Source organism: Ambystoma mexicanum, chromosome 1p, assembly GCF_040938575.1.
Source record: "Ambystoma mexicanum isolate Mex_15411 chromosome 1p, UKY_AmexF1_1, whole genome shotgun sequence".
Taxonomy (NCBI): domain Eukaryota; kingdom Metazoa; phylum Chordata; class Amphibia; order Caudata; family Ambystomatidae; genus Ambystoma; species Ambystoma mexicanum.
In genome coordinates, this window is record NC_090921.1 from 1001794280 (window position 1) to 1001808638 (window position 14359).

The following is a 14359-nucleotide window of genomic DNA, read 5'->3' on the forward strand; positions in this document are numbered from 1 at the left end:
TGATACCGTAGTTAGGCTAAAGAAAAGTTACATGCATGGTAAATAGCAGGATGTGGGCTGCGATTTTAGACCAACAGCCTAGTTTGTATGGCCTTGCGGAAGGCTGCATGTGAGTTTATGGTCCTGATTTGGGCTGGGAGAGTGTTCCAGAATGTCGCGGCCATGGTTGGGAAACTTGACCCTCCAGCACGCACTCTGCGTATGTGGGGAACAGTAATCCGATTAACGTAGGCCATCCTCGACGTTCTGGATGCAGTCTGTTTGGTGATTTGTTGTTACTAACGGTGTAGCCCATGCTAATACCGGGCCAGTAAGATGGGTGATAATATGACCGACCCTACCTCTGTTGGTGGGGAAAAAAGCAGCCTTAAACGTATTACCATCATATCCCACGCTTGGTAAAGTTTCTGGCGGGATCTCAGAGCTTTGCGCAGAGCAGACCATTTGTTGTCGCAGAACCGCGTTTTCTTGTTTGAGGGACGGTACCTCAGTGGTTAGCGAGGTATCACTACATATTATCCCCACCAAAAATATTGCTTTTTATATGGTTGTCTGGAACAGCCATAGGCGATATTTTTTGGGGGGGATCATTTTGGGTGTCCCCTGCTCCTTTAAAAATAATGCAAGGGTTGTGGGGGTGTCCTGCACAGGTTCCATGCCTTAATATCACCGCAAAAATATGGTGATATTTTTGTATGGCAATATTTTTGCGGGGATATTAACACATGGAACCGTTAGCGACTGCACAGCAGCCACCAACTGCTGCATCTGATACATTCCAGAGGGTGTATTTGGGTGGCGTTGCTATCTGTGACCAATAGCGAACAGTAGTGCTCTATGCAAAGTGGCAAGTTTGAATACAGTCCCACTGACCTGAATCTGAGATTGCCGTTGGAGGAGATGAGAGCCCTCCTGGTCACCCTGCTCCTCTGCTCCGGTAAGGGACGCACAGAGAGCAAGATTTCCAGGGAAACCCTGTGAGGGAAGAAAACCCTGTTTGTCTTCTCAAGATGATTTCAGATTCCTTCAGTTACGTGGCTGGAGTACAGGAGGATCCCGAATGCCATGATGCCTTGGAGGAGTTGCAGCAATGAAGTAGAACACTGCAGTGAATGATAGTAAATGGTTACTAGAGCAGAAATTCACAGTGAACCGGAGAACAACTTGAAACTATGAGTGTACCCAGTCTGATTTGATTGGCTGCAAAAGGACATCTAGATGTCTGTAGGTTGGAAGGATCGGTAGCGGCATGCGTCTATAGAAAAAAGAAAAATGTTAAAGGACAGGACAGAGATGTACAAGGCAGAGAGAGAAAGGACCCTTCCTACCTGTTGCTAAGCAACAGTGTTTGGTAACAAGAAAGGCCGCCATCGGGCTGGAACTCTAGCCGGTTTGATCCGTTCCGCGATGGGCAGACGTAGCGATTTAGCAATTAATCTGGTGGGCTGACGCTTCGCAGTAACATACCGTGTGTCTGTGGATTAAAAAGTAAGCGACAAAGATTTCCGCTCAACAAACAAAGCGGTTGCTATAGTGATAGTCGGTAGCGTTCCTACCTGGAAGAACGCGGAAGTCGGAGGCAAGCTGTGAGGATCGGAATGGCTGTTGCAGTATTGCATGAGACCTACAAGAGAAGGAGGGCATGTAAAAAAATGCAGAGAAGGCTCAGTGGAGCAAGCAGTGTAAGGACAGATAAGGATCGAGACTTACGAGCATTCGCTATGAAATGTAGCAACGCATGGTGCTACAGTCCTGGAAGCCTTATGAGTAGTTCTGACATCAGGGGATGGAGCCAATGAACCGTGTGAATACCTACCGAGTAACTGCAATGTTACAGCAGAATGCAGGTGCCATCTTGGGGGTTCCATTCACAATAAAACCCAGCTGTCTCCACCTATGCCACAGTGACCAACAAAATCTGCCCATAACACTCAGCCTTGCCAGGATAGAAACAGGCAGAGATGCCCAGGGTGTTTACAGCCACTAAAGACATGGGGAGACATGACAGAGGAATGAGACTGGCACAGTTTCCATTACTAGATCACTAGGCTCCGTAGGAAGGGGCGAAGCAAACCACTGGCCAAGGGGACGGGGAGGAGTACCTTGGGGAGTAGTGTTTGTATACCCTATGCAACAGGGTGGAGATGGACTTAATGCGGGACAGCCGAGACCAATTGGTGTCCAATACAATGTTGGCTGTGTGGGAGGATAGGCCACATAGCTCGAATGTGCAGAAGCAGGGGCAGAATGCAACATAATGGGGGAATCTCACATCAGCCAACATATCAGAACGAGCAGGCCGACTATTATGCCCAGACCCTCCCTCATCCAGTCTATCCCAGCACCCTGCTAACCCCACTTTCTCTTGTGATTCCCTTCCCTGACTAGCCCTGACTCTGTTCCCCTTGTGCTCTCATTAGTTATCTCTCTCACTTTTCCCACTGGCACTTGCCCCTCTGCCTCCCCTCAGCACTTGCCCAGCCCCTGGGGATGAGCCTTCCTACACTTCGGCTCTCCTTCCCTCGTCTCAGGACACCCGCCCCGCCCCCTCCACTTTTGTCACTGCACTGCCTGGTTCTGATTTCACAAAGCCTAGCAGGACCATTATTATTGTTGTTTTCTCCTCTGCCCCTCCCCCTTTTTTGTCTTGTGGCGCCTTGAAACACTTGTGTATAGGCGCCATACAAATGTCCAATAAATAAAATCAATAGGGAAGAACAAAAAGCAGAATTAGATTAGGCACACTGTTTTCTCACACTAGGTATTTGTCGTGAATGTAAAAGGACTGTTCAAATACATGATTCCATACCTGCACACAACCTTGGCGGAGCACTTTATTAGATTTACAATTGAATCTGAGACTGAATGGATGATCCTACCTAGATTGTTTTTTCATGCTTTTCTGCTTTACGTAGCATAAACCTACCCACGTCTAACCTACAGAGACCCCTCTGTCATAACGTTACTAAGTAGTGCTAGAATCTGTTTGGTGTGGGAGCGGTTGTTTTATGCAGCACTCACCCAAAACTTTAGACGAAGAGCTTAATCTAACACACTAAAACAATAATTATGAATTTCTTAGGCTTTTCAGGGGACTCTCACTGATTTTCAGAATAACACAGAGGACAGCTGGTGCTACAAAATGGGAACTGTAATTCAAACTGCTCTATTGATGTTTTGTGCCTTCTGTTGTCTCTACTTCTTTACCCTCATCTATGAAGGATTTGATTTTCGCATGCCCATGCTGTGACCATTACCAACACAACTTCTATCCATGCTTTTATGGAAGCCATATCTGGGCAGATGACCAATGCTGCCAAAGAAGTAAAAAGACTTAAACGCATTGTAGATGTAGACTTTGACCAGGTACATTTGTATATAACTTATTCGGCCCCTATAGCCAACAACATGTGGTACAAACACATGACAGAAGTGGGCAAAGAAACTATGAAGGAGAGCTGTTGTGTATGCTCTCTCATCCCCTATGTCATGAGTATATTCAGAACAATCGTAGCAACTGAAATTCCAACCGCCAGATCAGTGCCTCATGCGCCAGAGCAAAAGGCCTCATGCATCGGTCGCTCTGCACCACCAGAGGCTGATTTCAAGGGGGATGGGCCACATTAAGATGGATGTCTCAGAAGACGTTCTCGTTTGAAGACAGTTACATGAAGACTCAAGACCTGATAGATTTCTACTGGAGCACTGGGAAGACAAAAGAGTACATTCCTGATGGCCCACACAAGGGGGCAGCCAAGATAGTGACACACAAGGAATTACAATGTCATACAAATGTCCAATAAATGCCCCAAGACAGGACACAAGGAAATAGGAGGAATGCCAGGATGCTGGGAAAGACCACAGCTATTCGTAAATAGACATATCTATACAACAGAAGGATGGAAAGAGGGAATGGTTGGGAACAAAGCACACGTGCTCCTAAAAGTTCTAGTAGAAATAGTACAGAAAGAAAACGACTGCCTCAAGGAATGGGGAGAAAGTGCAAAGTTGGGTAGAGAATGAAGCAGGTCCTATGCCATTTATACTACTCGAGAGTGCTTCATTTTGTTTCCAGAAGGATGGTCCATTGAAGGTTGGAGAAATTAAAGGATGCAAGCAGATATCGTAGATACCTGGCATGAGGGTCGGTATTGCAGTGCTAATGGATCCCTACTGGGCCTGCTAATCAAAGGCATACATGCAATTGTCACCTAACTGGGCAGGGATATGTTCTCTCATACAGCTGAACACACCAGCATTAGTAGTACCCTAGAATGACATGCAAGTCAATGGATTCCCTAAAATGGATGCTCATCAAAGGAAGAAGAGATCTGTAGAGCTGACAAGAGTGGAGAGGGGAAACTATGCGTCATCAAAAATGGAAGATTCATTGGATGCAGTACACCAGAACATAGGCTGTTCAGCAGGACTGAGATATTCTTTGCGTCCATTGTTCCGGCGATCCAAGCGAATGTGAATACGAAATGGCTCCAGATCACACGATGGGAGCTGATGCAGGCGATAAATGTAACCGTTAATGGGTTCAATGCCATCAAAGAAGAATTGAGAGCTGTCAGGATTATGGCCTTACAGAACCAATATGTTCTAGACCTTCTTGCTATGGAAGGAGGCATTTGCGCTGAAAGTCGGGCCTTCTTGCTGTACATTTTTTTACCCGCCCGCGATGAAGAGAATGGGACACTGACAGATGCTATCACTCAACTCTAAGACCTGCATGCTAAAATGGAGGCAGAGACGAATGCTGCAGGAAAGGATGACAACTGGTTGTCATACATCTTTTTTTGGATTCCATCATGGACGGCCAATGGACTGAAAGCACTAGTAGCAGCATTGATACTAGTATTATTCGCCTTCTGCATTATCATAGTAGCAATATCACAATGCAAGAAACCCACTGAAAAGACTATAGGGATGAAAGTATTATTGGCCTTAGACCAGAAGAAGATCAAGAAACAAAGACACGTAATGCGCTGAAATCACAGCTGATGCAGTGTCCTCTGTTCCCGTCAGGAACAGTGTTCGAGTTTCCCTTCAACACAAGTGAATATTGGGATTGGTGAAAAATGGGCATGGTGCAACTTGAGTGGAGATTGCAGTTATTTGGCCTGGAGTCTGGACGACCATGCAAAGTACCATGGACACCTCAGATAAATAACTAAGGTCTGGCTCCCAAAGCTGTACGTGAATAGAGGGAGTATCCAGGGAGTGTGGTCGACCATCGTGGGGATTGAAGACAGAGGTTCAAGTGTGCCCTTCTGACCCCCACCCAACTAGCAGCCAGAAGGCAGAGAAATGACAGATGCACATCACGTCTAGGCCCTTCATCACCACCGTCGATGTATCACAGATGTGAGAAACTTTACTCCCTCAGGCAACCATTCAAACCATACCCAACTGACAATATGGATGAGATATTTGTCTTCAACCGAACAAGTTGACTGACGTTAACCTTGAAAAACTGATGACATCACTGACATCGTGACATAGGTGCACATAGACATGAAACATATAGGTATCCACACACAAAGCTACACGAACACTCATTAGTTTATTACTGCTAGACATGAAACAGATGCTTATGACTCATGCAGATAGAGGACTGACACACACACACACACACACACACGCATATCCTTTTCTAAGCAGAACCAGCAAGATGCCAAGAATGCATATATCTAGCTTGCAGATGCTTAACTGCGACTAACATTGAAAACAATAAAAACAAAGATGGAGGCCATAGGTGCACTGAAGTGAATGGGGAAGGTGAGGCAGACTTCGAATACATAGAGAAGCTGCCAGCCTGATTCAGCTAGAGGCAGACAGACTGAGCTTCCAGCACAGACACAGTGCACATCCTAGCCAAGGACGAGCAGAGACAGAACATTTTAGTTTAGCAAGGCGACAAGAAGCCTGCAAGAAATATATCTTAAAATCCTCATAATTGCAAGCAGGAGAGCTCCATTTCGTGGTCCCTACACACGGGACCTGGAAGAACATGACAATGCCTATTCACTCAAGGTAGATGGAGGAAAGCTGTTACCATCGAACCAGAGGTGGAAAGTTACAATTACTACACAGGTTCAAAACTGGATGTACTCTCTTGGGGCTTGGGGCGATCAGGGATGGCAACATTATGGGAACGTCCAGCACCTTTGAGATCGTTCCCATTGCCTTGAAAAGGTTCACTCAGCCTGGTAGCTGTCCAATGTCCCGTGGCTGGGAAGACACGTTTTGTCCAATCTTTAGTTACTTTTCACGATAAGGCATATTATGTGGCAGGGGCCAACAGTTTCCCTGCTAATCTGCAACTTTCTATTTGTTACCTTTAGAGGTGGTCCTAGGAGGAGCCACACGATATGGCGATCCAATAACCAAACGAACCCCTACGTATTACATATATAGTTTTCCTAAATTGACCAATCCCCTTCCCTGGTTTTGGGGGATGCAACTTGCTCTTGTGGCGTTGTGTATGGTTAAAACATTGTGACACACGTTTGGAGGATTAGAGCTTTGGAAATGACATGCTGTTCTAATGTAATCCCTGTCATTTTGTTTGATTATAAAGACGGTAAACTTTGCCCTATGGTTGGGTCAATTGTTGGGGCCCAAGTTTTACCCTCTTGCTGCTAAACAGGGTAGCTGCTAAACGTGCTCCTGAATCTCCTTTAACCGGCTACTGTTGTCGTTTTTTCCAGTTTGTACATGATGTAAGAATGTGATCCCTCCCACCGGGGTTGTGTTGATGTGAATTTTGTCACCTCTACCTCGCGGTGCCTTCCCTCCACCCTGACGGGAGTGTCCAAGACCCCACACCAGGTGCTGTGGTAGGAATAGAGGAAAGGAAAAACATGTACCTGTCAATGTGCAGCAGTAAAGAGAGCAGGCAATCAACCCCCTGCAGTGGGTGGCTGCTTCTCAGTCATCTGCACAGGAGTTGCTTACTAATGTCAGATATATGTTATTGATGGTCCACTGCTAAAACATTCCAGTATCCCTTTTTGTGTGTATTAAAGACCAGTTATAACATATCAATACACAGCATTTCAAATAGATGCCCCATGCATAATGTTCATGTTTAAATGCTTCTGACAAAATTCTCAGTAATGAACAATGAATGCTTCTTACACTGTAATGTATAATGCACATCTTTTAATTATGAAAAATAATAAACATTGCTACCATTATTGTCACTACACACAAGACACTTGCTATGCAAAAGCTTATTAATGAATATGCAGCAATCATTGTCATTGCCTGAAAGTCTACTCAAGACTAATCAACCTTCTGAGAAACATCACAGCCACCTTAAAGGTAACTGCCTGCCTCACCAGATTTCACTAGGAAACCTCATCAGAGCTCACTATGCAATCTTCATAGATGCACCTGCCATTTTCAATAGCTCAATCCTTTCTCAATGTGATATCAATGATGGGTAAAACCTCTCATACTCACTATCTTTAGAAAGTCGGGAGATGAGGGCTGGAGAGGACTGGATGCCTTCAGCGGTCTGCACAATCCAAGAAAAATTCCAAAAAAGGATGCAGTGTAAATTGGAAGTGCCCATGGTGTCAGCCAATAATAGTCCATTGTGAATAGGTAGTGAACTTACTGCTATGGGTAAGGTTTAATAACCCATGCTGTTCAATTGAAAATTGTTGTTCTTCTCAAAAGCAAATAGCCATAGTCCTTTGAGGACTCCAATGCCTCAAAAAAGCCACAAATCCAATTAAGTGGCTCCTCTACAATCAAGCAAGGAAAAAAGGAGGCACTTCGACCCCTCAGTACTCGATAGAGGATAATGGCCCTGTGCTTCTTTATGGAATGTCCTCCCAGCATACCTTATGTCTTCCTTTGCCGGCCCCATCAGAACCTCTAATCTCCTGCTCATCTTCTGAAGACAGCTCTTTTATACTATCTGAGAATAAGCTGTCGACACCCCCTATTAGCATAATATCTAACAGAAGTAAAAAGCTGTTTCGATCATCGGGCCATTATCAGTGTTCAGTATCTTTCAGAGATGGAAGAACTTGTTTATGCTGAAGCAAGGTCGGCAATAGGTTGCCTTGACCCTTCACCCAGTTGTGAGCTGCATTCTATCGCGCTACGGTTCATGCTGTGCCGGAAGCATTGAATTTTACGGTAGTCCCGTACTTATTGTTTTTTGTTTACTAGAGCATTTAGTGTTTATCACAACAAATGGGACCACTTGGATCACTTCCCAGACTGTTAGCATAAAATCAAAGGCTTGGTTTATGCAATGTATTCACAAGTACTATAACAAAGATAAGGCCTGCCGTGAAGCACGGAAATCCAAACCCAGCGTAATTTTCTGCATTTAATTGTGAATCCTGCTTATTGCCTGATAATATCGAATGCATTCTACTAGGTACCCATGTTAAAGACTACATGGTTGGGAATTACACTCAGACATCCCATAGCCTAAATATAGTTTCAAATAAAAATACATAAGTGTTAACACTTCCTTTTTACTTTTTTTTCACATTCAGGCAACTCTGTCTCCTCCTGAATGCAGAGAACATATTCCACTCCATGGCGGACATCCTGCTTCAGGAAGAAGACCTCAAATTTGCCTCTATCATGGTCCAGACTCTCAACACCATCCTCTTAACATCCTCTGAGCTCTTCCAGCTGCGGAACCAGTTGAAAGACCTGAAGACGCCGGTAGGTTAAATGGTGCATCCAGCTATCTGATACGTGGGTACAAAAAGTGATTCTGCCATCAGGCTGGCCTGTGGGTATCCCTTCCTTCGGCCGCGACAGTCTAGGCCTAGCCTTGTGCTATATCACCACTCTAAATGTGTACAAGAAGGGGGGGGTGTCCTGACTGGAGAAGTCTAAGCCGACTGCAGCGTATTAATTGCAGTCTAAGTTTAAAGACAATGTGCTATCTTTGGGTGTCACAATTTATATATTACCAAGGATAGCAGTACATGAAAAAAACGTAATAATCCACATGTGCTAGATCATTAGTTTGCGAGAGAACAGCTTTTATTAAGTGGCTGTCCTTATTCTTTTACACATTTTGTGAAGGAGTTGTGAGTACAATATACAGGGGTGTACATTTTTCACCCAAATCACACATCAAAATACAAACAAATGCAGAAGAAAGGCATGTAGCAGAGAATAAAGCAAAGTCAAACATGCACATGCTGTGTGTTGTCACTAGTACAAAACATGACAGAAGTATAAAGGCATCCTGTTGTTGCTGATACATTCTGTTTTTCTAATTGTAGATCAATTTAACTCAACAGGTTTACAACAGGTTTACCCAATGCAACATGTAACTGGTGAAACCTAAATAATTGTCAAAAGTAAAGTCCTTGGATGGGTCTAACTAAGCTAGGCTAAAGGGTGACCAAAAAGTAGTTGATCGACGTCACTGAAGTAAATCTCTACTAAGATTTAAGGGGGACCCCGCCACACCGCTAGGGTAAAGGAGTCCCAGGACGTTTCGGCTTTAGTGGGTCACAGCCTTCTTCATGGAGCCAAGGAAAGGAGTCCCCTGTGGAAGATCAAGGGGAGCTAGGGTTACTGAAGTGAAATATCAAAAGTGTAGAAAACGCACAGTGGTTAAAAAGGCATGTACATAAACATGTCATTGTCACAAAGAAACAAGACCCCATTATTAAAACTAGAGAGAACATGTCTAGTTTTACTCGTGTTGGTGGACAGAGACTGGCCTCACATCGGCCTGGGTTCTGGATAGATGCCAGAGGCTAGTGGAAATGTAATAAAATAAAATACTCCCTTGAAAATTAAAAAGGTATGTAGCCATAATACAATAGATGGAGGAGTGGATGTACACTGGAAGGGCTCTAGTGCAAAATCTGCCCAACTACCCCTCCATTGCCCGATGTCAGATACATGAAGTGAGTAAATAATGGAGGTAAAAATAATGTTACCTTTGGATGGTGCTGCAAAACAACCCCATTGTGATCTGTTGCTGCTATGCAGTGTGTGGGCTGAAAATGGCGTGCTGGAAGGAGCCTAGCATGCTGGATCTGAAAGGAGCTGCAAGCGTCTACCTGAACAGAGAAACAGTCAAATTAGTAAAACGGCATGAATTGTGCCTGATCTGGAGGGCGGATAGAGGGCCAGACAGTGGCTGGCTAGCAGAACGATGATTTACCTTTCGTTCGGGAGCTGTAAGAAATACGGCGCTCCGGCTGCCTGCAGGCGTCCGAGAAGGAGCTGTGCGGCATTGCAGGGTTGCAGGGTACTGCGCATGCGCCTAAGTATATGCACTGATCTGGCGCGCATGCGTAGTAGAGCTCTGTAGGGCCGGCGTCTTGGTCGCCCGGCAACGGCCCCAGGAATGCGGAAGTGAGCTGCCGTGAGACCGAGGCCCAGAGCGCTGCAGTCGGCAGCTGTTTGTGTTACAGGTAGCGTACGGACAGCTCCGTATAGCTGAAGTAAACGTCTACTGTCACATTGGAGGCAAGGGACCTTTCTGAAAGCAGGGGGTAATATGGACCCAAACAACCGATGGGTTGTGAAACCGGGCAAAGGCGCATTGCCCCAGATTAGTGATGACGAACAAGAGGAAAGAAAGGGAGGTTTGTCTCAAAATGTCAATAAAGTTGATGTCCCTGTATGGTGTAATTGACGTGTCCCGCCCATATGCACTAGAAGGAGTGGGGGACGTATGGGCTCCTATGTGTGGGCGGAATGAGGAATGTCAAATGCGCTCTATGGATGCAAGGCATGGAGATCATTAGAAATGGCTCTGGGGCTGTGCTTCATTAAGGCCTTTTGTGATGGCCTGAAGTTTGTACATCCACCAGGACTCTTTAAAATTCAAGGAATTGATGAGGTTGCTGGTGTTGTGTACTTTGTCAGCAACCCACCATATGAAACTGTCCGGGTTGTGCTGGTATTCGAGGAAGTGTGGTACCAGTGGTGCCGTGATGGTTTTGCACCGAATGCGGGACCGGTGTTCCCCAATTCTCTTGTGAACCGGTCTTGATGTTTGCCCCACATATCTTAGCCCGCAGGGGCATTCAATGATGTAGATCACATTGCTAGATTTGCAATTAGAGAAGTGCCTTAATCTCCATTCCTTAGTGCCGATGTTGAAGGAGGTCATTTTTTTGGTCTGTTTGCATACAGTACAATTGCCACACGGATGGTGACCATTGATTTCCCTAAGATTCCATAAGGTAGATCTAGTGCTGTTTTTGCTCATCCTAGCATGTGTAAGCATGTCCTTAAGGTTCTTGGATCCCCGCAAGGCCATTCTTGGTATAGGTTCTTCCGGCAAGCTGAGCTGAATAAGTGGCCAGAATTTTCTTATAAGGCCTTTGAGCTTGGTTGTATTAGGACCGAATGTGGTGTCACAGGCCATAATGTTGTCTTCTTGGTTACTGTGAATTTTGGGTGCAAGTAAAGCTTCACGGGGCGTGAACCTGGCTCTCTTCATGGTATCTCTGAGCAGTTTTTTGGGGTAACCTCTGGCTTTCAACTTCTCTTCTAGGGCAGACGCGTTTGTTTTCAATTCTGCAATGTCTGTGCAGTTTCTACGCACCCGTAGAAACTGTCCATATGGGAGGTTGTCTCTTAGATTGCGCGGGTGGTTGCTTGTATAGTGAAGGACTGTATTCCGATCAGTTTCCTTTTTGAACATGGTGCATTCCAATTGATTGTTTTTGGGTTTGATGGTCAAGTCAAGGAAATTGATGCTGGAATTGCTGCTGTTGGTGGTAAATTTTATTTCTTCCGTACAGTTATTGATCCAGTTGAAAAAGTTTGTCAAGTTGTCCTCCTCTCCTTTCCAGATAAAAATAATATCATCAATGTACCTGTGCCAAAGCACTATGCTGTCCAGAAATGGGTTTTGTGTATTCAGTACATTGTTGTATTCATATTCTGCCATAAAGATGATCGCCATGCTCGGGGCGAATGCTGCTCCCATGGCTGTCCCTCGAATTTGCAGGTAGAAAGTATCCTCAAATTGAAAAAAGTTGTTAGTGAGTGCAAGTTCCAATAACTCAGCTAGAAAGTTGGTGGGGACTCTCGTTTGCGACATCACATATGATGCGTGAGATGATGTCTAATGCATTCAATCGCTGAATCTTGTGGAATACTGGTGTCAAGGTTGTTTATACCATGGTATCTAATATGTCTTCAGAGGGGTTGAAAGGTTGATGCTCAAATATGTTGATAGTTGACATGGTATCTCGCAAATAAGTTGGTGTTTTTTGGCTCAGGGGTTTAAGGAAAAAAACAATTAATTTTCCAATCGGTTCCAAAATCGAGCCGCAGCCCGACAATATAGGATAACTATAAAAAACTACGCAAAGACCCTACTGCAGGAATAAAAATGAAAATCAAAGAAACTACAGAATTTGCCTTGTCCAACAATTGGATATCTGAAAAAGAGGAAATCTTTTTGAATAACTCGGAAGGGCGGACCCCCGCATTTTACGCCCTTCCCAAACTTCATAAAAACCAGACTACGCCACCCGGCTGACCTATAGTGTCGGGCTGCGGCTCGATTTTGGAACCGATTGGAAAATTCATTGATTTCTTCCTTAAACCCCTGAGCCAAAAAACACCAACTTATTTGCGAGATACCATGTCAACTATCAACATATTTGAGCATCAACCTTTCAACCCCTCTGAAGACATATTAGTTACCATGGACATAAACAGCCTCTACACCAGTATTCCACAAGATTCAGCGATTGAATGCATTAGACATCATCTCACGCATCATATGTCGCAAACGAGAGTCCCCACCAACTTTCTAGCTGAGTTATTGGAACTTGCACTCACTAACAACTTTTTTCAATTTGAGGATACTTTCTACCTGCAAATCCGAGGGACAGCCATGGGAGCAGCATTCGCCCCGAGCATGGCGATCATCTTTATGGCAGAATATGAATACAACAATGTACTGAATACATGTAACCCATTTCTGGACAGCATAGTGCTTTGGCACAGGTACATTGATGATATTATTTTTATCTGGAAAGGAGAGGAGGACAACTTGACAAACTTTTTCAACTGGATCAATAACTGTACGGAAGAAATAAAATTTACCATCAACAGCAGCAATTCCAGCATCAATTTCCTTGACTTGACCATCAAACCCAAAAACAATCAATTGGAATGCACCATGTTCAAAAAGGAAACTGATCGGAATACAGTCCTTCACTATACAAGCAACCACCCGCGCAATCTAAGAGACAACCTCCCATATGGACAGTGTCTACGGGTGTGTAGAAACTGCACAGACATTGCAGAATTCAAAACAAACGCGTCTGCCCTAGAAGAGAAGTTGAAAGCCAGAGGTTACCCCAAAAAACTGCTCAGAGATACCATGAAGAGAGCCAGGTTCACGCCCCGTGAAGCTTTACTTGCACCCAAAATTCACAGTAACCAAGAAGACAACATTATGGCCTGTGTCACCACATTCGGTCCTAATACAACCAAGCTCAAAGGCCTTATAAGAAAATTCTGGCCACTTATTCAGCTCAGCTTGCCGGAAGAACCTTTACCAAGAATGGCCTTGCAGAGATCTAAGAACCTTAAGGACATGCTTACCCATGCTAGGATGAGCAAAAACAGCACTAGATCTACCTTATGGAATCTTAGGGAAATCGATGGTCACCATCCGTGTGGCAATTGTACTGTATGCAAACAGACCAAAAAAATGACCCCCTTCAACATTGGCACTAAGGAATGGAGATTAAGGCACTTCTCTAATTGCAAATCTAGCAATGTGATCTACATCATTGAATGCCCCTGCGGGCTAAGATATGTGGGGCAAACATCAAGACCGGTTCACAAGAGAATTGGGGAACACCGGTCCCGCATTCGGTGCAAAATCATCACGGCACCACTGGTACCACACTTCCTCGAATACTAGCACAACCCGGACAGTTTCATATGGTGGGTTGCTGACAAAGTACACAACACCAGCAACCTCATCAATTCCTTGAATTTTAAAGAGTCCTGGTGGATGTACAAACTTCAGGCCATCACAAAAGGCCTTAATGAAGCACAACCCCAGAGCCATTTCTAATAATCTCCATGCCTTGCATCCATAGAGCGCATTTGACATTCCTCATTCCGCCCACACATAGGAGCCCATACGTCCCCCACTCCTTCTAGTGCATATGGGCGGGACACGTCAATTACACCATACAGGGACATCAACTTTATTGACATTTTGAGACAAACCTCCCTTTCTTGTCTCTTGTTCGTCATCACTAATCTGGGGCAATGCGCCTTTGCCCGGTTTCACAACCCATCGGTTGTTTGGGTCCATATTCCCCCCTCCTTTCAGAAAGGTCCCTTGCCTCCAATGTGACAG

At 44.8% G+C, this 14359-nt stretch overlaps 1 protein-coding gene across 4 annotated transcripts in view; it reads left to right on the forward strand.

Annotated features, from left to right (window-relative positions):
- Positions 1-14359, forward strand: part of VAC14 (VAC14 component of PIKFYVE complex) — a 1997670-nt gene that overhangs the window by 1676919 nt on the left and 306392 nt on the right. For all 4 annotated transcript variants that reach the window (XM_069654807.1, XM_069654798.1, XM_069654816.1 and 1 more), the window contains one exon: positions 8529-8703. In XM_069654807.1, coding sequence (XP_069510908.1) covers positions 8529-8703 — 175 coding nt within the window. The remainder of the gene's footprint in view (positions 1-8528; positions 8704-14359) is intronic.